This window comes from Balaenoptera acutorostrata, chromosome 16, assembly GCF_949987535.1.
Source record: "Balaenoptera acutorostrata chromosome 16, mBalAcu1.1, whole genome shotgun sequence".
Lineage (NCBI taxonomy): Eukaryota > Metazoa > Chordata > Mammalia > Artiodactyla > Balaenopteridae > Balaenoptera > Balaenoptera acutorostrata.
Genome location: NC_080079.1, coordinates 46,329,021 through 46,356,567, shown reverse-complemented (window position 1 = coordinate 46,356,567; position 27,547 = coordinate 46,329,021). Strand labels below are relative to the sequence as shown.

Below are 27,547 nucleotides of genomic sequence, written 5' to 3'. Positions count from 1 at the left end.
ATAGATCAATAACTTTATGAACATAGATGCAAAAATTCTTTTAAAAAATAGCAAATTGAAACTTCTAATCTATAAAAGATGGTAATGCATCGTGCCCAAGTAGGATTTATCCTAGAAATGCAAGGTTGCCGTAGCATTCAAAATCAATGTATTTCATCATATTAACATACTAAAAAAGAAAAACCATATCTTTATAATGTAGAAAAAGCATTTGAAGAAATTCAACACGTTCATGATTTAAAACTCTCAATTAATTAGGAATTAAAGGAATCATCCTTAATCCAATAAAGGGCATTTATGGAAGAACATATATCTGACATCATATTTTATGGTGAAATAAAGAGCGGTTTCCTCCTAAGACTGGGAACAAGGCAAAGATGTCTACTCACCACTTGTAGTCAACGTTGTCCCAGATGTTTAGCCTGTGCAACAAGGCAATAAAAAGAAAAGACCCCCACCCTCCGCACACCTCGTGCTGCCATCCCAGTGTTACCAAATCAGGTCTGGATGCTTGCTGCTCAGAAATCAATACTCAAGAGAGACAGATGTTGGTAGAAAGGAAAGTTGCTTTTAATCAGAATGCTGGGGAGATGGTGGACTCCCCAAAAACCACCTCCCAAGATTCTGCTCAGCCATGAGAAGTTCTTAAAGGGAAAAGGTAAGTAATCTCAGTTAATCCTTGAGATAGGAGGTCAGAGGCATCGCCATCCCCCACTGCATGCAGGCTTGTCATGCAGGCTTGTTGACTTCTTGTGATCTTTCTTTCAATACTGTCTTGTTCACACAGTTCGTTCGCAAGATTACTGAAGGGGAAGCTAGGGAAGAGATCGGGTCATCTGTTAATTACTTATGCTTCATTTCTACTTCTTTGATCTATGGAAAGAACCAACAGATTAGGCAAGGTATTATGTGATCAAAAGATTTGAAAGTGTGCTAGGGTCAGAGATGAGTAGAGCATGGGGGCACCTGGTTTAAGGTTAGTGACAAGATAAAAGGGGCCTCCGGCAGAGAGCTCTTTCCTGCAAAGAGCTTTTTCCTGCCAAAAGCTGCTTACAAATCCCCACTTGTCAGAACATCATTCTATTTTTATTGGATTATGGTCGAAGGTCTGTCTTCTGTAACTTCATGCTGACATAGGGCACCATATCCTTAGAGTGGAAGATGTCGACGTGGGTTCTGTAGTATCTCTTTGCTGACAATTGTAGTTGCTCATTTACATATACGGGCAGAACAAGCTACAATTATTTTGATGCCCACAAAGATATAGATTATTATGAGCAACAGTGTTAATCCCATTCTCTTAAGGCCAAGTTCTTGAAATTGTGCTAGCCATAGATCTAGTACTTTTATATAAACAAGAGGCAGGGGATATGGAGGGGCCTTTGTACTTGGCAGGGGGTGGGGGTGGGGGTGGGTGCAGGATTCTGCTCAGTTCCACCAGTGCGTGCTGCGCGCCAGCAGGAGCTAGGTGAGGTTCTGGGCAAGCAGACAGTTAAGGGCCATGGCCTTGCTGGCTCCAAAAGAGGCACAGAGACCTAGACACAGGAAGGGAGAATGCATGTGTCAGTGGAGACAGAGATTGGAGTTATGCAGCTGTAAGCCAAGGAACACCAAGGATGGAGAGCCACCACCAGAAGCTGAGAGAAAGGCATGGAAGAGATTCTCCCCGATAGCCTTCAGAGACTGCATGGCCCTGCTGACATCTTGATTTCAGACTTCTAGCCACCAGAACTGGAAGAATAATTCCTATTATTTTAAGCCACCCAGTTCGTGGTACTTTGTTACTGCAGCCCTGGGAAACGAATATACAGACCTTCAAAAGTGGCCCTGAGACAACTGACTTTTCCATTTGCAAAAAAAATGAAAGTAGATCACTAATTTATACCATTAAAAAAAAATTCCAGACAGATTTAAAAATATAAACATGAAAAGCAGAACTTCAGTCTTTTGGAAGAATATCTTTGTAACCTCAGTCTAGAAAAGAATTTCTTAAACAAAGAGCAAAAAGACCTAAGAAAAGATTGTTATATTTGCATCAAAACTTAAAACTTCTATACAGTATAATATAGCATAAATAAAATTAAAAGATAAGCCACAGTCTAGGAGAAAGTATTTGTAACCTAATGTAGTCAACAAATAAATATACAAGTTATATAAACAAATCCTGGAAATGAAAGAACAGATGATCCAATTAAATACATATATATCTCCAAGCTCATGGTATTGTTGCCTATATTTCAATTATCTGAATGCTGCAGCATATGTTATTTTTCTATGTCTAAGATATAGAGACTCTTGAAAAACATAATTATAATACCGGAGAAACTAATAACCCCTGAATATCATGAAATATCTGTGGTCGTAGATACCACAGTCAACAGATGCCACAACCAATGGTGGATACATAAACCTAGACATGTGATAAAATTGCACAGAACTAAATATACCTACACATAAGTGAGTACAAATAAAACTGAGAAATTCTGAACTAATTGGTGGATTATATCAATAATGTCATTATCCTGGCTGATATTTGTACTATATTTTTACAAGATGTTACCACTGGGGGAAACTGGGTACAGGGTACATGAGGTCTCTCTGTACTACTTCTTACAACTGCATCTTACAATCTACCATTATCTCAATAAAAATTTCAGTTAAAACCAAAAATTACATAGGTATTAAGTATGGGACAACTTATACATTTCATATTCATATTAAAATTATGAAATAAAAACTTTGAGTTATTAAGCAAATATATATATATATACTTCCTACTACAATGCTGCATTCCAATAAGCAAACGTATCATGAAAAGTTTCTCTACATAGCATACTTATACATATTCTGCAAAAGAAAAGGCCTCCTTTTTAAACTTTTTTTGACACTGTAACATTTTCAAAATATTAATAAAGTTATCAAATATTAATTATTTGCTACTCAATGAAATGTCACTTCTAGGCAAAAGATTTCTCATATATATTGGGTCCCCCACCTCAGCCCCAGGTTGTTTCTGCTATGCAATGAGTCCAACAAGAGGGTGAAGGTTTCAGGATGTTGACAGGGGTTTCTTCTTAGTACTGTTTCTCTGCTGTTTACTGAAATCGAGATGCTGGTGAAAGGTTCCATTACACCTGTAGTGTTTCTCCCTAGTGTGTTCTCTGATGTGTTGTGAGGAGTGACTCTGATAGAAGGTTTTCCCACATTGGTTACATTCATGGGGTCTCTCCCCTGTGTGGGTTCTCTCATGTACTGTGAGGGATGACTTATGGTAGAAAGTTTTCCCACACTCATTACATTTATAAGGCTTCTCTCCTGTGTGTGTTCTCTGATGTTCCCTCAGTTTCGACTTCACAGAGAAGGATTTTCCACATTTGTGACATCCATAGGTTTTCTCTCCTGTGTGAGTCCTCTGGTGATTAATGAAGTTTGGCTTCTGGGAGAAAGTTTTCCCACATTCCTTACATTCATAGGGTTTCTCCCCACTATGTATTCCCTTATGTACTGTGAGAGCTGACCTAGCACTGAAGGTTTTCTGACATTCATTACACTCATAGGGTTTCTCCCCTCTGTGTGTTCGCTGATGTACACAGGGATTTGACTTCTCACAGAAATTTTTTCCACATTCATTACATTCATAGGGTTTCTCCCCTGTGTGTGTTCTCTGATGTACTGTGAGGCCTGACCTATACCCAAAGGTTTTCCCACATTTGGTGCACTCATAGCGTTTCTCCCCTCTGTGTATCCTCTGATGTAGGATGAGAGATGACTTATGGCTGAAGGTTTTCCCACATTCCCTACATTCATAGAGTTTTTCTCTTATATCTGTTTTCTGATATGTAGGAAGCTTTGGCTTCTTGTAAAATGCAGTAGCACACTGATTAATTTTATAGACTTCTTTCCCTATATGTGTTTCTTGATGCTGAATGAAATTTGGCTTCTTGCAGAATACTTCCCAATCTTCAAAACAGTTAAAGGTTTCCTCTCCTTTATAAATTCGCTGAAGGAGTGACTTCTTTCTGAAACTATTCACTTTCAATACACTCATAGTATCTCTTCCCCATGATAACTCCATGGTGCTTACTTAAAGTTGACTTCTCACCAACAGACCACCTCCCACAGTCATTCAATTCATAGTGATTCTCCCTTGTATGAGTTCCCTGATGAACAGTGAATGTTGGTCTATCAGAAAAGGCTTTGACATGTTCATTACATCCATAGGGCTTCTCCCATGAGCTTGCTCTCTTATGGGTAATGAAAGTTGCCCCCTCATTGAAGGCTTTCCCACATTCATTATATTCAGAAGAAAGCTTCAGAATTTGAGTATCTTGATGCTGAAATATGTCATTTGGACTAATGGCTTTTCCAGTTCTATCATATTCTAAAGATTTCTCTCTAGAATGAGAATTCCTGTGCTTTGTACAGAGGAGTAATTTCCCATGTGTATTAAACTCATCAAGCTGCCTTACAAAGGAGTGTCTATTACTAATGATTAATTCTGAAAGAGAATCCAAATTCATTCCATATGAGTCATATTTACCAGGTATCTTTCTTGATAAAATAGAGTTTGTATCCAGAGAAAATGTTTTCCCTAATACACTATTTCTCTCTTTAGTCGGTGTTTTGTTGCTGACAAAATCAACTTTCCACCAATGCTGGACTTCCTTTTCCTGGCTCTTCTCCATCAGGTCAACTATGCAGAAGTATGGAAATGAAAATAATTTACCATAGTTTATACATGTTAATATATTTCTTATGAAGAGAAGAGATATTCATATGTCTTATTCTAGCCCAGTCATTTGCTATGAAAGTAATCTCAGGGGCATACTGCCTCGCTCCTCTAGGTTTGCAAAATAAATAAATAACTTGCAGTAGTGAAAAATGGGGAATCTGGCAACAAAACGCAATAATTTGACACTTCAGAAATGTTTATTGTGGTGATCATTTTGCAATATATACAAATATCAACTCATTACATTGTACACCTGACACTAAAATGTTGTATGCCAGTTATACCTCAATTTTTTTTAAATGTGACATTCAAAAATAGATAGAGAATTTGAAATAAACACAAACAATAAATATAAAATGTTTGAATGACTGCTTAATCTTGGGGTAGGGAACTGCACAGGTAATAGAATCAGCCCAACAACTCAACAAATATTAAGTAGAATCACAAGGAAAATTAATAGACAATGATAGTAAGGGGAGATATCAAAGGAACAATTAGACTTGGAACAATTAAATCAGGGCCTAGTCGTTATCGAAGCAAGAGCCTCACTAATATACATGCTTACAACCTCATCCTCCTCTTTTCTATTCCACATAACACCACCAAATTAAATTTCAGAAAGTACTCATTTTCATTAGAGTTAAAAGGAAAACTGTATTGCCTAGGCTATACTTGCATTCTCATGGGGATTCACAATGAATAGTAGTGCCTAAATGAAGTATATATACATTTAGGCTATTCTTACAACAGGATCAGAGGCACATCTTTATTCATCTAGCATATCATCACCTAAAACTTACAGTCTGGGGACTTCCCTGGTGGCGTAGTGGGTAAGAATCTGCCCGCCAATGCAGGGGACACACGTTTGAGCCCTGGTCCAGGAAGATCCCACGTGCAGCGGAGCAACTAAGCCCGTGTGCCACAACTACTGAGCCTACGCTCTAGGCCTGCAAGCCACAACTACTGAAGCCTGCGTGCCACAGCTACTAAAGCCCACGCGCCTAGAGCCTGTGCTCTGCAACAAGAGAAGCCACCGCAATGAGAAGGCTGTGTGCCGCAACGAAGAGTAGCCCCCACTCGCCGCACCGAAAGAAAGCCCGGGTGCAGCAACGAAGACCCAACGCAGCCAAAAATAAATTAAATAAATAAATAAAATTTATTTTAAAAAAAACAAAACTTACAGTCAGAATTTCACTTATACAATCAATTATCCACTGTTATTAGAGTCTAGAGTGCTTCTCCATATCTCTTTATACTCATCTTCTGATTTGTCTAATAATTATGGAAAGTCTTATGTCAATTTTCTGCCCTTTGCAATTAAAGGCAGAAAATAAAAATTCTAAATTCTCAACTATATTCAGTGAAAGCTAAAGAAGGAAAGAAACAACAAATAAGGGGGACTTCCCTGGCGGCGCAGCGGTTAAGAATCCACCTGCCGGGGCTTCCCTGGTGGCACAGTGGTTGAGAGTCTGCCTGCCAATGCAGGGGACACGGGTTCGAGCCCTGGTCTAGGAAGATCCCACGTGCCGCGGAGCAGCTGGGCCCGTGGGCCACAACTGCTGAGCCTGCGCGTCTGGAGCCTGTGCTCCGCAGCGAGAGAGGCCGCGATAGTGAGAGGCCCGCGCACCATGATGAAGAGTGGCCCCCGCTTGCTGCAGCTAGAGAAAGCCCTCGCACAGAAACGAAGACCCAACACAGCCAAAAATAAAAATAAATAAATAAAATTATGTATAAAAAAAAAAAAAAAAAAAAAAAGAATCCACCTGCCAATGCAGGGGACACGGGTTTGATCCCTCGTCCAGGAAGATCCCACGTGCCACAGAGCAGCTAAGCCCATGCGCCACAACTACTGAGCCTGCACTCTAGAGCCCGTGAGCCACAACTACTGAGCCCACAAGCCACAACTACTGAAGCCTGTATGCCTAGAGCCTGTGCTCTGCAACAAGAGAAGCCCGTGCACTGCAATCAAGAGTAGCCCCTGCTAGCTGCGACTAGAGAAAGCCCACACGAAGCAGCGAAGACCCAACGCAGCCAAAAAAATAAATAAATAAAAAATTTAAAAGAAAAGAAACAACAAATAAGGTCTCCAGACTTCTTTCATCCCTTCATTACAGTTGATGCAATACTTCAGAGAACTCAATAAGAAAACTGAAGGATGATATAATGGTGAGGATTTACTTCACTATTGCATTATCCTTCCAAGAAATTCCATCATCTATTTTCTTATATTTTAGTGTATTTTAGCACTATTGGACATAACTGATGAGTAATGTTGGAATAATTGCTAGAGGGATGAAGTAGCAAAACATTTCAAAATACATTAAAATAAGATCACAACAATCCCATATTTCTTAGATTTATAAATGGGACCAAGTCACCCATGTGGAAACTACAAGATAAAATGAGTTTTATTCCATTTAAAAATATAAGTAAATTTTCTCTTTGTTCATTCAAGTTAAAATTATATTTTAATTTATAAGAAATTATGAAAGTCATAAAACAACAACCCTTGCAAATAATTAGAACTGCTTCAAAAAGAAATTCAAAAACAAAAATTGGGTGGCGCAGTGGTTAAGAATCTGCCTGCCAATGCAGGGGACACGGGTTCAAGCCCTGGTCTGGGAAGATCCCACATGTCGCGGAGCAGCTGGGCCCGTGAGCCACAATTACTGAGCCTGCGCGTCTGGAGCCTGTGCTCCGCAACAAGAGAGGCTGCAATAGTGAGAGGCCCGCTCACCGCGATGAAGAGTGGCCCCCACTTGCCACAACTAGAGAAAGCCCTCGCACAGAAACGAAGACCCAGCACAGCCATAAATCAATCAATCAATCAATCAATAAATAAATAAAATTTTTTAAAAAAACAAAAACAAAAATTGGGTACACTGGATCCCTGATGGTATACCAAGGGTTAATATTCTATTTTGTTTAATATTTGAAGTATATCACTATTCCTTTCTACATTCCAATAATGGAATACAGTCTATTATTTCTTTTTATATTTCATATGTACTTTTCAAACACCATATACCTATATTTGTAAAAAATCCAAATTGACAATATCTGTCTTTTAACAAGAGGGTTTAGTCCTTTTGAATGTATTGTAATTACTAAAATATCTAGGATGGTTTCCTTCATTTCACTTACAGTTTCCACTTATTCTAATTTTTACTTGCTTTTCCCCTCTCTTTCATTGTTCTTTTTTGGTCTGATCTAACATATATATTTTTTTTCTTTTCTATTTTCTTCCCTTCAGAAGTTTAGAAGTTATACATTACTTTCTTCTAGCATTTACTCATTAAATTTTACCATTCATATTTAACTCAACAACACTTCTAAAAAATAAAAGGATTTTAGAACACCAGTCTGGTCAACTGATAAATTACTTACATGCTATTGTTTTTCAATATTTTATTTTTGTTGTTTTTATACTCAACAGAATAAACATTGCTACTACAGATCTTCCTTGCCTTACAATGAGGTTATGTCCCCATAAACCTATTGTAACTTGGCAATATCAGAAGTTGAAAATGCATATAATACCCCTAATCTACTGAACATCATAGCTTAGAATAGCCTATCTTAAACGTGCCCAGAGCATTTACATTAGCCTAGAGTTGGGCAAAATCATGTAATGCAAAGCCTATTTTATAATAGTGTTGAATATCTCATGCAGTTCACTGAATACTGTACTAACAGTTTTATGGGTACAGGATGGTTGTAAGGTTGTTTACCCTCATGGTCATGTGGCTGACTGGGAGCTACGGCTCACTGCCGCTACCCAGCATCACAAGAGAGTATCCTACCACACATCGCTGGTCCAGGGAAAAGATCAAAATTCAAAGTACAATTTCCAGTGAATGGGTATTGCTTTTGCACCAGTGAAGTCAAAAAATCATGAGTTGAATCACTGTAATTTGGGGATCATCTGTATTTTTTACAGATAATATTTGTATAAACTTACCCATATCTTTACTTGTTTCCTCCCAGAACTGCTTCTCCTCAAGTTCCCCTGTCTGAGTTAAAGGTACTACCAGGTGTCTAGTGCCTCAGGAAAAAAAACCTTTCAGTTTTTCTCTTGATTATTCTTTTTCTTGTATCCATAATCCAATCTAACAGGAAATCCTGTTTTGGCTACAACTTCAAAATACATCAAGAACCCAATCATGTCACTTTACTTTCTATTTCCAAGCCGGTATAAGGCACCACAATCCCTCACATGGAGAACTGCTAACTGCTCTCCTTGACTTTACTCGTCCCTCCTCCCCACCCCCTCTGTCAACACTTCCACTGTAGCAGCCAGGGGTATACATGAAGCAAATCAGAACATGGGCTCCTTTGCTCAAAACCTTCCAATGACTCCAACTCAATTAGAATTAAGGAGCTTTCGGGACTTGCCTAGTGGTCCAGTGGTAAAGAATCCGCCTTCCAATGCAGGGGATGCGGGTTCAATCCCTGGTCAGGGAACTAAGATCCCACATGCCACGGGGCAACATGCCACAACGTGCCCGCGTGCCACAACTACTGAGTTCATGCGCCTCAACTAGAGCCTGCGTGCTGCAAACTACAGAGCCCATGCACTCTGGAACCTGCACGCCACAACTACAGAGCCCACGTGTCCTGGAGCCTGCAAGCCACAACTAGAGAAGAGAAAACCTGCTGCCACAACTAGAGAGAGGCCTGTGCACAACAACAAACAGCCCACACACCACAATGAAAGATCCCACGTGCCTCAACAAAGATCCTGCGTGCCACAACTAAGACCTGATGCAGCAAAAAATAAATTAAATAAATAAATAAATAATAAATAAATCTTAAAAAAAAAAAGAATTAAGGAGCTTTCGATGGCCAGTAAAGCCAAATAACCTGGCACCAACTACCTCTCTGACATCATCTCTAACTCTCTGATCTCTATTCATCCTGGCAAACGCTATCCTGTTCTGCAGACACTAAACACTCCGGCCTCAAGTTCATGGCACAGGGTATACCATCTGGCTGGAATATTCAAAATCCACTGGCCCCCTCCATTCAGATCTGTGTTATAATAACACAGATATATATTATTATTAATAACACAGATATAATTATATATTATAATATTGACCTTAAAGAGGCTCTTTCCTGATCACTTTCATAAACAGCACCACATTTCATTCTCTTTTGCCACTAAAATGCAGTCATTATATTGTTAGCAGTTGCAACCCCAGCACACAGACAAACCTGGCATATGGTAGATGTCAAATTAATACTTAGTGAATTAATACATAATATATGATTAAAAGACGACAAATGAAATTGATGTAGAAAGAATAACAAATATCTAAAATGAGAGAGGCAAGGATTGGATTTTTGGAAGAAAACCCAAAAAGAAACCATTTAGCTCTTATCTGCCAGGGTGATATATGCATCTGAGGCATGAAGGCCAATTATTCTTGGTCACTTCCAAAGTTCTATTAACTCTAAAAAAAATTTCCTAAAAAATCTCAAACATGCCAACATCTGAACTAACTCCCTGGGATCCAGTTTCTCCCAGGTTACAGTAACGTCTATGCCCACTAACTCACCTGGGTGGCTCTGACTTTGGGACTCTTCCTCTAACATCCATGGCTCTTCTCCTTGCTCCAATTTGAAAATCGCCTCTGGTTTGGTAACACAATACCCTGTGAATGGAAAATGACACAGGACTTGGACCAGGTGCCCTGAGGTTCAGGACCTTTAAAGGAGGACAAAGTTAGCCTGCATGAAAATAAATCCACTGGAACATTTCACTGGGGAAGAGAACCCAAGTGTTCTTTGTAGTGCCCAAAAGGGATCACCTTTGACTCCTGAATTTCAAATCTATAAATTATTAATCTCTACAAAGAAACCACCTATATCAGCAGCTAAAAAGGAAACAAATATTGTTTGGAGTTACAAATTATACAATCCCTACCCACTGAGATGAGGTGGCTATAGTTCTCCAGCATCACGTCCCTGTACAGGGTCCTCTGAGCAGGGTCCAGGTGCTGCCACTCCTCCTGGGTGAAGCCCATAGTCACATCCTCAAATGACACTGGCCCCTGAAACAGCACATCTGTGTTCAATCTACAGTGACCAGAACTGGAGAGCATGCAATATGTTGGGGATCTAACACCTGGTCATGTTCACAATTAATAGTTGAAGAGAAAATGCAATGTAGGATCCCTTCTGTCAGTACTATATGTTGTGGGAAAATGAGGAATCATGGTATAAGGACTTGCCAGTGTTTTAATTTCTTAATTCATACAAAAAGTATAGGAGTTCCTGCCAGTGTTCCAGGAACTGTCCCAATTTCTGGGAATACAAAGAAAAATAAAAGATTAATCCTGCTCTCAAGGAGTTTATAATCAGGTCAGAAAACATATTTAAACATAAATATCTGCAACAAATTTTATAGAAGCAATGCTAAAAAGTCTCTGAAAGGTAAATGGGTAGTTGCAAAGGGGGAAGAAACGTTAAGTTCTATTTTGTATTATCAGGTTGAGTTTTATTGAGGAGTAAAGTATTAAGTCTTGACACATGAATTACATATTCTTTATAAATATGGGCCAACGACATAAAAAAGGCATGGAAGCATTAAAAAATACTTGATAAGTTAATGGAACTATACAGTAGGAGAAAAGGGTTTGAGATGTATTAAGATAAAGCCTCACAGACATAATTAAGAGCAAGATTATAAGCAAGATTACAAGTAATTGTGGATATGTCCTCCAGCCTAAGGGTTTCAAAACATTTGATCATTGACCCCTTAATTAAAGTTTGAGCACTCATCCAGCATTGCTATTTATATCTTTATATGTACATGAAATCTCATTCTTATTTTTAAAGCACAAATATCTGAACATCGATACGCTAATAATTCCTTCCCACATTCCAATAGCTTTTCTTGGGTACTCCCTGGGGCAGTGTTCTCAAAGTGTGGTCCATAAGTCAACAACATCAGCATCAGCTGGGAACTTGTTAGAAATGCAAAATTCTCGAGCCCCATTCCAGCCCCTATCCAGACACTTGGATAGCCAGTGTCCAAGATGATCATCACCTCCTCCCCCAGTGCCCTTGTACAATCCTCTCCCACATTAAATAGGGCTGACCTTTGTAACCAATAGAATGTTGCAGAAATAACAGAGTATGACCAATGAGGCCAAGTCACAGAAGAACACTGGTGCTTCCACTTTGTTCCTTCATGGATCACTTTCTCTGGGTAAAGCCAGCTGCCATCTCATAAGGACACTCAAGCAGCCCTATGGTGAAGTCTACATGGGGAGGAAATGAGGCCTCCTGCCAAACATCAATACTAATTTGCTAGCCATGTGAGTGAGCCATCACAGAAGCAAATCCTCCAGCCCCATTCAAGCCTTCAGATGGCTGCAGCCTCATGAGACCCCTACATGAGGCAATAAATGTTTCTTGTTGTCTTTAAGCTGCTAAATATTGGGGTGCTTTCTTATGCAGCATTAGATTAAGGCATCTACAGAAACAGATACTCTGGGCATGGGACTTAGTGAACAGTGTTTTAATAAGCCCTCCAGGTATGAGACACCAAAGCTGAAAAACTCGTGATCTAGGGAAGTCAAAAACAAGGACACTAAAGGAATTTGAAGGCTCTGGCACCTACAGCTACAACAAACATTAAACACAGCCCAACTCCTAGCCAGAGTAACACAAATCCTCACACTAAAACTTTATTTACCTTAGTTCTATTACCAGATACAGGTCCAGCTCTCAAAAAACAATTGCAAGACATACCAAAAAGTAATAAAAAACACACGGAGAAGAGACAAAGTAATAATCAGAACCAGACTCAGATACAACACAAATGATGGAATTATCAGACAGGGAGTTTAAAATAACTATAATTAACATGTTAAAGAGTTGAATGGGAAAAATTAGACAACATTCAACTATAAATGAGTCATATAAGCAGAAAAATAGAAATTCTAGAAAAAAATCAAAAGTAAATGCTCAAAGTCAAAACCACAGTAATAGAAACGAGGAATGCCTCTGATGGACTCACCATACAACAAGCCAAGGAAAGAACCAGTGAACTTGAAAAGAGGTCAACAAAAACTTCACAGACTGAAATGTGAAAAGAAAAAGAATGAAAAAAACAGAACATCCAAGAACTGTGGCACAACATTAAAAGGCATAATATATGCATAATTAGAATACCAGAAGAAGAAGGAACAGAGCAGAAGAAATATCTGAAGTAGTAATAACCAAACATTCCAAAATTAATGACAAATCCAGGAAACTCAGAGAATACCAAGCAAGATAAATGCCCCCAAAACCACATCTCATCCTGTCATACTCAAACTGCAGAAAACCAAATACAAAAGATCTTGAAAAAAGCAAAGAAGGGGTGGGGGTGGTGTTGCGCCCCAGGGGTTGGTGGAATGTGAACCTTACCTACAAAGGAACAATGATAAGAATTACAACCGACTTCTCAGAATCCATGCAAGCAAGGAGAGAATGGAGTGAAATATCTAAAGTGTTGAAGGAAAAAAACCACCAACACAGAATTAATGAAAAGACACACTGAGGCATACATTTATATAATTCTGAATGACAAGGATAAACTCTTAAGAGCTTCTAGATGAAAGAACAGCTGACTCACAAAGTAAAGAAAAGCATCCTAGCTTCGGACTTCTCCTCTGCAGTGGTGAAAGCAAAAAGACAATGAGATTATGAGAAAAGAATTTCAATCCAGGAATATTATACATAAATAAATTGTCTTTCATATGACAGGCCCAAAACCAGATGTGTTCAAATGAGCAGGGCCTCGAGGAATAAATCACCCCTGTAATCTCTGCAGAGAAAACACTAAGGAGGTACTAATGGGCTACCAAGCAAGTCTCAAGCAAGGGGAAGGAGTGAGAAACAATAGAGCTTGTTACTGAAACATGGTTACAACTAGATGGATAATATTAACATGATTTGAAATGTATAACATAATATTAAAGAAGACCTCCTGAAACAGAAGAGACTCTCCATAAGAACAGAGCCAGTAATATACTGATAAATTATTAAAATGGAGCCTGGGTGTGGGGAGGAGTAATGGGTGGATTAAAACTTTCGAAGGTCATCTAAGAGGGGCTGGAGGAAGAGGAGTAGCAATCACTACACCATGAAGCAGCAGAAGAGCAACAAAGTAATCTGATATGCTAGTAGATATGGCTCAGTTATAATATTTAGGTGTGGGTTGGTAGCTATGAGAACTGAAAATCAGAAAACTACCAAATTAACAGAGAAGAAAAATGAAACAATGACAAATTTGAATATACCAGAAAAAGTAAAGATTCTAAAGAAGTATAATTAATAGTATAAATTATGATATATATTGCATTATGTTATACTCAAAAATAATATGTAGTAAACTAAGACAGATATATAAAACCAAATATACGAATTATCACAGAAAATGGGAATGGATATATTTCTTATGCAAGACTAACATGCCATATTAGTCTTAAAAAAAAACCCCAAATGTTGCCATTTGTTGTTTACAAAAAATAAACCTAAAACAAAGTGATAAAGAATGGTTTAAAAAAAAGGAATGGACAAAATACTACAAGAAAAAGCAAATAAAAGGGAAGCAAGCATGGTCTTATTTATATCAGATTAAGGAGAATTTGCAGCCTTAAACTTCAATGGGGCAAAGGCAGATACCATGTAATGATAAATGGTAAAAATTAATCAAGGTTTAAGTCAAATCTGTATATATCCAAATAGATAAAAGAAAAACTGCTACAGTTACAAGATAAATTGGTTAAAGAAAACAAACCACAATCACGGTAAGAGGCAATATATCTCTATCAACAAGAAAGGACTATCAAATTGAGTTTGTTAAACTCACGTGTTCAGGTAATTACTAATGATAGTTAAAATTCAGTTATTTAGAAAAATGTCTTTCATAGAATATTTTAAATACATACTATCTCATACTCAGGACAAACCTATAACATAGATACTATTTTTCCCATTTAACAGATAAGAAAATTGAGGCAGAAAGAGGTTACCCAACTTCCCAAGGTTACCCTAAATTGGAACTAGGTCATCTGAAAATAAAGCACCACTTATAATCGTTATGTTATGCTGTGCTTTCAGAGACAATATTGCTAAACCCTACAAATCAGAGGTTTTACAAGCTACTTTGTCTGATTATGACCTATAAAACCAAAAATTTTAAAACTCACTAAAAAGTCATTAACTCATAAAATAAGACATTCTCCAAATTAAAAACTTTAGATCAAAGAAAAGTAACCAACATCCAAATTACTACTGTCCTGGAAAGAAACAAAGGGGGAAATTCATTACATGAAAACTTAAGACCTAAAACTAAAGCTGTCACAGAGAAAAATTGTCTTTATTTTTTAAATAAAGACTGAAAATAGGGCTTCCCTGGTGGTGCAGTGGTTGAGAATGCGCCTGCCAATTCAGGGGACACGGGTTCGAGCCCTGGTCTGGGAAGATCCCACATGCCGCGGAGCGGCTGGGTCCGTGAGCCACAACTGCTGAGCCTGCGCGTCTGGAGCCTGTGCTCGGCAACAAGAGAGGCCGCGATAGTGAGAGGCCCACGCACCGCGATGAAGAGTGGCCCCCGCTTGCCACAACTGGAGAAAGCCCTTGCACAGAAACGAAGATCCAACACAGCCAAAAATAAATAAATTAAATAAATAAATTAAAAAAAAAAAGACTGAAAATAATTATGAACTTTATGTTTAGCTAAAAGAAATATGAAAAATAAAAAACAGATCAAAAAAGCATGAAAAAATAAGGATAAAATCTTAAGTGAATAAAATTAAAATAAAGCCAAAATAAATGAAGAAGGCTAAATTAAACCCAAAGCTTTTTTTTTCAGTATGTCCCATACATAAAATGGGCAAAATTGGTGGGGGGAGGGGGGGGGGAAGAAAACTAACATAAAACTTTAAGACAATTTAATTTAGCAAACAATTTTTTTGGTTGTTGTGCTCAAAAATTTTTACAGGAGGGGGAGGAAATATACCAGATATAATGTTTTTAATTCAAAAGGGGAAAAAGGTATGTTCAAAATAAAAACTGTAAAGGGATATTACTTTTTATTACAAAGCTCCTCTAATCAAAAGAAAAATACATCAGTGACAAGAAAAAGTCCCAGAATTGAGTCAAATATACGTACAGTGCCTACTTGTAAAAAAAAAAATTACACCTCACACTATATAAAAATATGTATTTGAATGAATAAGTATAAAACACAAAACAAAAGACAAGGAAGCACCCAAGTAATAACATATTAAGTCTGTTACAAAAAAGTAGAAAATCTTAGATTGGATTAAAAAGATTGAGCTACATGGTGCTTACAAAGGAGACACCTAAAACAAAACGGCACATGAAAGTTCATTCATTCATTCACTTAGCGACTTTTCAATACTTATTATGCACTTAGACTACAACAGTGAAAAACAATGATGTCCCCCCCCCCAGTCTTCAGGAGAGTTATATTCATTCAGGAAGGGAAAAACAGACAATAAACAACATAGTAATAATGAAACTGTTGTGTCGGATGAGAAGAAGTGTTTTGGAAGAGTGTGTTGGAGAAGTGCCTTAATACACAATACATAGTGTATTAAGGTAAGGGGGATGGGAACACTGGGGGTTAGTGTAGCAATTTTAAGGTGGAAGTTTGTGTAGAGCAAAGCAAAATGTGAGAAACCCTTGGTGTGATTGTGCTTTGCCCTGGGACAAAAAGCACTTGCTCCCAGCTGGGGATAACAAATGACAAACTGGGAAGAAGCAACTACAACTTACATCATGTTCTAAAAAATAATTTCCCCAATATAAAAGAATTAAATCTATAATTTAAAACTTTCCATAAAGAAAATCCAGGCCCTATATAAATTCACTGGTGAATTTTTACAAACCACTAAGTAATAAATAACACCAATCTTCAACAAACACTTCCAGAGAATAGACAATGAGGAAATACTTAACATGTTTCTTTGAGGCCATATACAATTGATACAAAACATGACAAAAACATTATAAAAAAGGAAAATAAAAGTTTCTCTCATGAAGAAAGACAAAAATCCTAAACAACTTATCATGAAATACATTCAAAGATGACAGAATATCAAGGCCAAGTGGGAATTTTTCCTGGAAAAATAGTCTGGTTTAACACTTGAAAATCAAAACATTAATAGAATTATATCAATCAGTATGTTAATATCAATCCATTAAAAGAATAAAGGAGAAAACCATACAATCAACTCAATAATTAAATTCAACAACATTGGATGATAAAAACTTTCAGCAAACCAGGAGAATGAAACTTTCCCAAGAACATCTACCAGAAATGTTACAGCAAGTATCATCCTAAATGATAAAATATCAAAAAGCTTCCCTTGAGACTGGAATGAAAACAAGTACGTACTATTCTATTCCATGGAAGCTCCTAGCCACAGCAATAAAGAAAAAGAAATTAAAGTTTTAAATGGGACAAAAAGTAAGAAATATCCATATAACATAATTGTGTGGAAGGAAACTCCAAAATAATCTACAGATAAAATATTAGAGTTAATAAACGGTAAGGTCACTGAAAACAAGTTCAGTATACAAAATTTGACTATATATACTAGCAACGTCAAAATAGGGAGAAAATTTTTCAACTACCTAAGAATAAATCTAACAAAAGAAGTAAAAGATGTACACATGGAAATTATCAAACGTTCCTGAGAAAAATTAAAGGAGACCTAAGTAAATGAAGAGAAATGCCATGTTCATGAGTTGAAAATTCAAGCCAGTATTAATATAACCTAACTCCCAAATCAATCTATAGATCCAGTGCAATACCAAATTCCAGCAGATTCCCAGGGCAGGGTGTTGACAAGATGATTTTAAAGTTTATACAGAAATGCAAAGGACTGGGACTTCCCTGGGGGCGCAGTGGGTAAGACTCTGCGCTCCCAATGCCGGGGGCCTGGGTTCAATCCCTGGTCAGGGAACTAGATCTCACATGCACGCCGCAACTAAGAGTTCACATGCCACAACTAAGGAGCCCATGTGCCACAATTAAGGAGGTGGCGAGCCACAACTAAGGAGCCCTGGAGCCGCAACTAAGGAGGCTGCCTGCTGCAACTAAGGAACTCGCATGCCGCAACTAAGGAGATGGCGAGCCGCAACTAAGGAGCTCGCCTGCCGCAACTAAGACCCAGCGCAACCAAATTAATTAATTAATTAATTTTTTTAAAAAAAGAAATACAAAGGACTTAAAGTAGTTATGGTAAATCTTGAAGAACAAAAGTGGACAACTTATATCCACAGATATGAATACTTTTTATAACGCTAAATAATAAGGCAGGGCAGTACTGGCATAGGGTAGACAAAGAGGCAACTGTAACAGAAATAAGAATCCAAAAAGAGATACACACATATGGTCACCTGATTTCTAACAGACACCACTGCAATTCTGTGGGGAAAGGAAGGTCTTTTCAATAAATGGTACTGTGGGAACTGACTAGCCATAGCTCAAAAAAAGATATATACATGTTTATGTATATGTATCTAATAATTCAAAATAGATCATAGACATAAATGTGAAAGCTAAAACAATTCAAATTTTTAGACGAGAATATAAGAGAATTCCTTTATGACTTTGGGATGGGCAAAAATGTTTTTAAACAGGACACAAAGCACTAACCATTAAAGAAAATATTGATAAACTGGACTTAATTAAAATTCAGAACAAGTCTCAAACTTAAAGAAGATATCTGTAGTACACATATCTGACAAAGGACTCATATCTAGAACATATAAACATCCAACTTAATACAGCACAGAAAAACTATCAATTTTTTTAACAAACAAAACGAATACATGCTTTAAAGAAAAAGACATCAAAATGGTTAGAAAACATGAAAAGATCCTCAGCATGATCAGCAATCTGAGAAATGCAAATTAAAACTACAGTGAGATACCACTACACTCACCCACCAAATACTAAAAAAGAAAAAAGAAAAAGAAAACCTCACAAACAATACCAAATGCTAACAAGGCGATGGCACAAGAGAACCTCTCACATACCGCTGGCGGGAGTGTCAAGCAGTACAACTACTTTGTAAAGTCCGTTTGGCTGAATCTATCAAAGTTAAACATATGTATGTGTGCTATGAGCCATCAATTCCACTCCTAGGTTTCTATCCCTCAGATTCAAGTGCACATGTGTACAAAAGCCAGAATTGTAAACAACCCAAATATCCTTTCAGAGCACAATAGATAAACTGGTATATTCATACCATGGGGAAAAAACCAAACTACTACTTCACATGGATGACCTCAAACATAATGTTGAGTAAAAGAAGTCAGACATAACAGATTATGTATTACATGATTCTATTTGAAGTTTAAAATGAGACAAAACTAATATATGATAACAGAAGTCAAAATAATAATTACCTTTGACTGAGTCGGCAAGTACAGTCTTGGAAAGAAAAGAAGCCTTCTGCGGTACAGAAAATGCCCTTTATCTTGAGCTGGGTGATAGCTATCCAGCTGCAGCGCGTATGAAAAATTCATCAAGTTGTACCCCAAGGATTTGTGTGCACTTTATTTCAATTTCAAAAAAAGAAAGAAATATTAACAACTTGAATGTAACAAGATTTGATCACTGACTGGATGTGCGGGTAGCAGGTAAAGGACAGCACTTAGAAATAGATACTGGGTTTTTACCCGGATGATGGGTTTGCTGGTGATAACATTTGATGGGAAATAAAGGAGAAAGTGGGGGGAGCTGTTAATAACAAGTTTCCTTTTGGATTGTAGAGTTTGATGGGCCTTTAGAAGAGCTACACAGAGATGTCCAGCAGAGAGTTGGCCATTTGGGTCTAAGGTAGGGGAGAGGTCTGGGCTGGAGAGCCAGAAAAGCATCCCAGCAAATGATGCATCCCCAGACAGGAAAGGAGATCACTCAGAAAGACCAGGAGAGTGAGGACAATAGGGGACCAATAATGGACACCTTGGGAGAAGCAGTAATAAGAGGCAAGAAGAGGAAGAAGACTCCATGGAGAAAATAGAAAAGAAAGAATCACAGAGGAAGAGACCAGAAACCAATCAACATTTTCTAGGAGGGACTGAACATGAGTGTCAACAGGATAGAATGCTCAATTAAGGCAAATACTATAGGATCAATGACATTTGTCATAATAAGGTCACTGGTGTCCCTTACCAGACAGATCCAACAAGTGATGCAGTTTGAAACGTAAAAGGGCACTGGGGAAGTGTGTGCCAGAAAATACAACTTTAACCTATCTGCTGCACAATCTATACATAATATTAGAGAAGATTATCTGAAGGTGACATAATCCATTCTTCCTTGCAGATATCCCTGGTTCTATGCCCGGATCAAGCGGGACCATGAGAAAGAGGTCTACAAGACCACGGTGAGCAGCCCCTGGAAACCTCAACTGACTGAGTTCTCCTTTGGCACAAAGTGTCCTGCTTCCCCTGAGGAGCAATTACAGGCAGCTGGCTGCACCCATTTCCCATAGTCACTGAAAGATTATTTACTATGATACCTACAGGAAGATTAGGAAAGGAACATCTTCTTTAGAATTCTAATGCCTCATGAGGAATTCACATGATGATTTCTTTAAGGGCCAATGCAAATCATGTAACAAAGAACATCTGCATTTTTGCTATGACTATCAGAAAAATCAGACAAATTTGGTCAACGATAGCACAGAATAGTCTAGTAATAGCATAGAACTTGCATATATCTGCATAGTACTTCATCCTGATACTGATGTGTTCCTGCATATTATCCCTGAAGTTGACTTTCATCTATTTCTATATTTCCATTCTAATCTACTAACCCTAAAAAGTCTCATGTAAGACACTGTCAACAAAGGAGGGAAAAAATAAACAAACCACCTGAGATCTGTTCATTTTCTGTGGATCAAGGAAACACGTAGACAACTACAAAGTTGGGCTGGAGGAAGAAAGGATAGAACACAAGAGATCTGATCTGCCTTGCATCTCCTGGATTCTCCTGCCTATAAGCTCCACACACTAGCGGGATAAAATGTCCTCCTGTAGAACATCTTTTGGTCCTGAACTACTTTGGCAGTAGTTTCTCAGTCTTTTAATAGAAACTGGGTTTGACTTAACTATGTCGGAAAATCTGACTATTGGCTAGGTTGCTACGAATGGGATGACCTGGTCATTCATCCTCTTGGGCTCAGTGGTTTTCATCTTTCATCCTAGGCAGAAACAAGTAGTCCAGGAAGCTCTTTCCTTCACTACTTCCTGTGTCTGTGAAGTCAGGATGGAGGAAGCACCCACGGCTCTCAATGTCACGTGTGATAAAGGGCATAGGGTGAGGCCCCCTCAGGCACTGGAAAGAATAGAGAATCTGAAAGAAGTCAAAGGCTGTCAGGAAGGTCTGAGATAAGTTTTCTTAATGGTAGGTAGTATTTCTTTCCCCCAGACTACGCTCTCTCAGAAGTATAATTTCCTGGGCAGACTTGCCCCTTGCCTTAGCCCAGCTCCCTCTCCTGAAACCTGGCTCACACCTCACGTTCTCACAGTCTGACGGGTGGCTTGCGAAGCATAAGGATCACATAGTGCAATCGGCTGTGCAAATCTAGGGCCTGCTCTTTCTTGGCCTTGATCCTCCTCTGTTCTGCAGCCCTGGTGGAAGGTCTCCACTCATATGAGCCATCTTCCAGGTGGGATTCCTCTTTACCTCACAAGATCGGCTTTGTTCCTAGGAATCAGGACCTGAACCTAAGGGACAAAATCATTTTAATTGGAACCTATATGAGCGCCCCAAATCTTGGAACACCCTATGCCCCCAAATCTTGGGTGGGTCCTTCAGTAAACTCAAATCAGAACCACTGAAAACACACAGGCTGGACAGTTCATACCAGCCCCAGAACTAACCATTATGAACTATGATCCCAGACCCCCGAAGAGACACCTAGAATCCCAGAAATACAAGTGCCCCATGAGAAAAGAGTCCACGTTATACTTGACAGCGATGTCCTTTGGCTCAGTGCAGGGACGGGCACAACGTTTAGGCCGAATTGTTTTTTAGGGAGGAAGCAGATGTGGATGTGCCTCCTCCGCCGGCTCTGCGGTCTTGAGGCACTCGCTAGCCACTCTGAGTCAGTTTCCGGGCCTAATACAGTGGGAGGGGGAGGACTCCCTGCCTTCCTCACCGAGTGCGCGGCGGCCTCACAACAGTGGCCGCCAACACTACAGCGGCCTCTCTGGGGACCCGCAGGCGCCGGTAAGCGCACAAGGACCAGATTCGAACAAGCCACCGCAGCACCTGCCGCTGGCCGGGATAGGGGCCTGAACCCCGCCCCTCCCTCAAGCTCTGCCGCTTTTCGCACCGGCCAAGCCCCAACCGCGCTCCAGTGCCCGCCGCACCCCGACTGAGGCTGCGCGCGGGGCGGCGCATGCGCCAGAGCGCCTGTCGACCCCGAAGGTGTTACCCCCGACCGGCCTCGCGGCTGGAGCCCCGCCCCGGAGCTGGGGGTGGGACCTGAGCCACTTTGATCGCAGCCAGGGAGCGGGTGTGAGGCGGTTGCTGCGCTAGCCCAGACGCTGACCCGGGTGGAAGAGAAGACCAGAGAAGAGACACGCAGTGCAAACTTTGAAAACAAACCTGGTGGTAGCAGGGCTTCTCCCAGGAAGGCACAGCAGCCCAGTGCTGGTGGTGTTGGCGGTAGTAGTAATCATGATAAACTGTGATGATGCCAGCTTCTCAAAATTACTTGTGAGAAATGGAATATTGCCTGCCATGTCAGTAAACAAAGGGTGTCATAGTCATCAACGGTCATAGTCACCAACGATTGCAGCCACCTCCGAGGGTGAGCCGGTGAGCCCTGAGGGAACTTAGAAAGGAAACAAAGAATACCTGCCATCTAGCAGCCATCGGATTGCAGCCACTCCCCACAGTGAGACCTGAGGAAACTCGGGATGAGAAAACACAGGATACTGGCCCCAGATCGCTGAGGTGCGTATCAAAGGAATGGTTTCAGTGAGCCCAGACTCTTGCATCTTCCCATACGTAGAAAAGCGCTAAATTCCTTAACTTGAGATACCTAGGGGTTTTTTTTGTTTTTTATTAACGGTAATCTTTTGTTCCGACGACCTGCCCTTTGAGGCAAAACTCCTATATATCCTGGCTTCCCCCTTGCCTCCTCAGAGCAGTTTTCTCACGGTTACTTGAGATGCTGCCTCCCCGGCTTGAAGTCCTAAGAATGTCAGCCTCATAAAACATAACTCCCAACTTTTAGGTTGTGCATTCTTTTTCAGTTGACATTTGCAATACACAAAATTGTTAGATGAGTAAAAATACAAACTGAAAAAAACAGGTTATCACACACAGCCTCATCTCCCTTAGATAACATGCACAACTATTTGACGTTTTACACAAATGGGATATTCAAGCCATAACTATTTCAGTAAACGATATAAACATTTTCTTGGTCAATATATTTCCCAGTTCTTCCTTATCGAAAATTTCAAACAAATAGAAAATTTGAAAGATTCAGTGAGCAGACATATCTCATCTAGAGTCAATAGCTGATTTTGCCATATTTGCTTTATCTAGATGTGTCTTTACTTGTGATGAAACTTCAACCCTAAGTGTGTCATCATGTATCTTCTAAGAGTAAGGACATTCTCCTACATAATCACAATACCATTATCACACCTATAAAATTTAACCATAAAAAGCATCTAATATTCAAGTCCATGGACTTGCCTGGTGGCACAGTGGTTAAGAATCTGCCTGCCAATGCAAGGGACACGAGCCCTGGTTTGGGAAGATCCCACATGCCGCGGAGCAACTAAGCCCGTGCGCCACAACTACTGAAGCCTGTGCACCCTAGAGCCTGTGCACCGCAACTACTGAGCCCATGTGCTGCAACTACTGAGCCCACATGCCACAACTACTGAAGCCCACGCACCTAGAGCCCATGCTCCGCAACAAGAGAAGCCACCGCAATGAGAAGCCTGTGCACCACAATGAAGAGTAGCCCCCGCTCGCTGCAACTAGAGAAAGCCTGCGCGCAACAATAAAGACCCAACGCAGCCAAAAAAAAAAAAGCATCTAATATCAAGTCCATATTCAAATTTCTCGTCCTGAGAGTGTCTGTTACAGAAGTTTTGTTAAGTTTTTGACGCTGTCTTTTTAAATCCAGGATTCAACAAAACCCACGTAGTAGTGATGTGAGGAATGTGTAAGTGTAGACATGGCAAGATTCACTTAAGAATCACTAGATAATCAAGTACTAATTTTCCCATTGGAAAAAAGTGTAAAGAGGGCATTCTCAAAAAGCATAAATCTACAAATAGGATAGAGAAATTTTGTTTTAATTCTGCTTCATATTTTCTGAGTATTCCAGACTATTATCTACCATCCAACTGCACAGTGCATCAAAATCAAATTTTATTAAAAACATAATTCTGTTCCAGAGTTATCAATTTTCAGGCATGTTTTACAGCACAAGCATTAACACTACTCCTTAATGAATATTTGGGTTAGTTGGTTAAAAAAGAGATTTTGAATTTTAACAACACTGAATATTAAAATAGCAGTACAAGTCAGCAGATCCTTTACAAAACTTTCAAGGCATATTCACAACATTTATAGGAGACTGACACAGGATAGAGTTAAATTTTGTGTGTTAAAGGCGACTACATATAGTAATAACAAACACTGCCCTCAATTTGCTGTTCAAGAGTTTTGAAATTCTGTGACTCCCAACCATTTTTTTTAATTTTAAGAGAACTGCACTATTTTAAATGTTGTACATAACATACAACTTTCAAATATTTATTCATATTATTTTAAATTTGCACAATTTACATTCCCATAAAATGTGGCAGCACTGTACTCAACAGGCAACCCTTTGGAGGGCTCAGATATGCATGAATTTCATCCAACATGGTTTGGTTAAACACCACTCCCCAATAACACAATTCAAATTTCAGTTCCTACTTTACATTAATTGTGAGAAATCCCATAAAGTACTACAAACTTTCCTGCTAGCTCTTCAGTCTACAAACCACTACATTAATAATGGATGCACACCATGATCAGTGACCAGTCACATCATTTCTTTCAAAGTCTGTTGGTGACTGGTCACTGCAAATCTGTTATTCGATTCAGGCAGAAACAGCAAGAGTTGTAGTTGCATGGGCCCTTTGTCTCCCGGTGATGAACTGTTGTGGTTACTATGAGCTGCAAAACTTCCTGTATGTAATGACTCCATCCAGGCCTCTGCAGAGAGACAACCAAACTCTAGCAAGCCTTCTAGCAGCATAAGGCAGTGTCCCTAGGATGAAATTCCTGACAACCCTGCCACCCCTGCCCCAACACACACACACAATTAAAATGCCTGCCTGAAAAAAACGATGCCAGAATTTACTGTTACTTCCACCATACACCTAATGATAGTCCCCTGTATTTACTAAAAAGGACTTAAAATTATGAATCTTTCCTCTGTATACTTAACTTGCAGTATTATATTACTTTCAGGTGTACAACATAGTGATTCAATATTTTGTAGATTATACTTCATATAATAAAATGTTGGCTGTATTTTCTGTGCTGTAAGTTACATCCTTGTAACTTATTTTGTACCTAGTAGTTTTTACCTCTTAATCCCCTTCACCTATCATGCCCCTCCTCCCACCCCTCTCCCCTCTGGTAACCACTAGTTTGTTCCTCTGTATCTGTGAGTCTGTTTCTGTTTTGTAATATTCATTAGTTTGTTTTATTTTTCAGATTCCACATATAAGTGAAAACATACAATATTTGTCTTTCTGTGACTTACTTAACTAAGCAATGGCTAAATTTTATTCTTTCTATGGCTGAATAGTATTATGTTGTATATATATACCATGTCTTCTTTATCCATTCCTCTGTTGATGGATCCTTAGGTTGCTTCCATATCTTGGCTATTGTCAATAATGCTGCAATGAACATTGGTGTGCCTATATCTTTTCTAAATAGTGTTTTCCTTTTCTTGGATATATATCCAGGAATGGAATTGCTGGGTCATGTGGTAGTTCTATTTTTAGTTTTTTAAGGAACCTCCACCATCTTCCTTAGTAGCTGTGCCAATTTACATTCTCACCAACCATATATTAGGGTTCCCTTTTCTCCACACCCTCACCAACACTTATTATTTCTTGTCTTTTGAATGATGGCCATTCTAACAGGTGTGAGGTAATACCTCATTGTGGTTTTGATTTGCATTTCCCTGATGATTAGTGATTTTGAGCATCTTTTCATGCGTCTGTTGTTCAACAGTATGTCTTCTTTGGAAAAATACCTATTCAGTTTCTCTGCCCATCTTTTAATCAGGTTGTTTGTTTTTTTTTGATATGGAGTTGTCTGAGTATATATTGATATTTTGGATGTTAACCCTTTATGACACATATCATTTGCAAATATCTCCTATCAGTAGATTGCCCTCTCATTTCGTTGATGGTTTCCTTTGCTGTGCAAAAGCTTTTAAGTTTGATAACGTCCCATTTGTTTATTTTTGCTTTTGTTTCCCTTGCCTGAGGAGACAGATCCAAAAAATATTGCTATGACCTATGTAAAAGAGCATACTGCCTATGTCTTCTTCTGGGAGTTTTATGGTTTCAAGTCTTACACTGGTCTTTAATCCATTTTGAGTTTATTTTTGTATATGGTGTGAGAAAGTGTTCAAATTTCATTCTTTTACATGTAGCTCTCCAATTTTTCCAGCACAATTTATTGAAGAGACTGTATTTTACCCATTGTATATTCTTCCATCCTTTGTCATAGTTTAATTTACAATATGTGTTTGGGTTTATTTATGGGTTTTCTATTCTGTTCCATGGATCTATGTTTCTGATTTTGTGCCAGTACCATACTGTTTTGATTACTGGAGCTTTGTAGTATAGTCTGAAGTCAGGGTGCGTGATACCTCTTGCTTTGTTCTTTTTTTCTCAAGATGGCTTTGGCTATTTGGAGTCTTTTGTGGTTCCATACAAAATTTAGAGTCATTTGTTCAGGTTCTTTGGAAAATGTTATGGGTTTGATTTAATCTGTAGATTGCTTTGGGTAGTATGGATATTTTAACAATAGTAATTCTTCTAATCCATGAACATGGAATATCTTTCCATTTATTTGTATCGTCTTCAATTTCCTTCATCAGTGTCTCACAGTTTTCAGAGTATAGGTCTTTCACCTCCTTGGTTAATTTATTCCTAGGTATTTTAGTCTTTTTGATGTGATTGTAAATGGGATTGTTTTCTTGATTTCTCTTTCTGATATTTGATTATTAGTGTATAGAAATTCAACAAATTTCTGTATATTAATCTTGTATCCTGCAACTTTACTGAATTCATTTATTAGTTCTAACAGTTTTTGATGGAGACTTTAGGGTTTTCTATATACAGTATCATGTCATCTGTAAATAGAGACAGTTTTACTTCTTCCCTTCCAGTTTGGATGCCTTTTATTTTTTTTCTTATCTGATTGTTGTGGCTAGGACTTCCAATACTATGTTAAATAGAAATGGCAAAAGTGGGCACCCTTGACTTGTTCTTAATATTAGAGAAGGAAAAGCTTTCAGCTTTTCATCATTGAGTATGTTTAGCTGTAGGTTTGTCATAAATGGCCTTTATTATTATGTTGAGGTATGTTCCCTCTATATCAGCTTTGTTGAGAGGTTTTATCATGAATGGATGTTGGATTTTGTCAAATATTTTTTCTGGATCTACTGAGAGGATCATATGATTTTTATCTTTTGTTAACATGGTGTATCACATTGA

At 38.8% G+C, this 27,547-nt stretch overlaps 1 protein-coding gene across 2 annotated transcripts; it reads right to left on the bottom strand.

The window, feature by feature from the left end:
* Positions 1 to 345: 345 nt before the first annotated feature.
* ZNF487 (zinc finger protein 487) lies at positions 346 to 20,967 on the bottom strand. Of its 2 annotated transcripts, XM_057530514.1 has the most exons (5): positions 20,936 to 20,967; positions 19,178 to 19,325; positions 10,662 to 10,788; positions 10,294 to 10,389; positions 346 to 815 (listed from the first exon to the last, which is right to left on the bottom strand). In XM_057530514.1, exons 1-5 carry the CDS (start codon positions 20,941 to 20,943, stop codon positions 730 to 732), a joined length of 465 nt encoding a protein of 154 aa, XP_057386497.1. In that variant the 5' UTR covers positions 20,944 to 20,967; the 3' UTR covers positions 346 to 729. The 2 variants fall into 2 exon arrangements, with proteins under 2 accessions (XP_057386497.1, XP_057386496.1); XM_057530513.1 differs by lacking the exons at positions 346 to 815; positions 10,294 to 10,389 and adding an exon at positions 3,917 to 4,693 and having other exon boundaries at positions 10,644 to 10,788.
* Between the last annotated feature and the right edge of the window lie 6,580 nt (positions 20,968 to 27,547).

Excerpts from the sequence above, each read along its gene's own strand:
- ZNF487 (XM_057530513.1), bottom strand. Across the intron at positions 10,789-19,177 it reads ACTTGCCGACTCAGTCAAAG|GGGCCAGTGTCATTTGAGGA; the intron begins GTAATTATTATT and ends GTGCTGTTTCAG. Across the intron at positions 4,694-10,643 it reads GGGTAGGGATTGTATAATTT|TTGACCTGATGGAGAAGAGC; the intron begins GTAACTCCAAAC and ends ACTTCTGCATAG.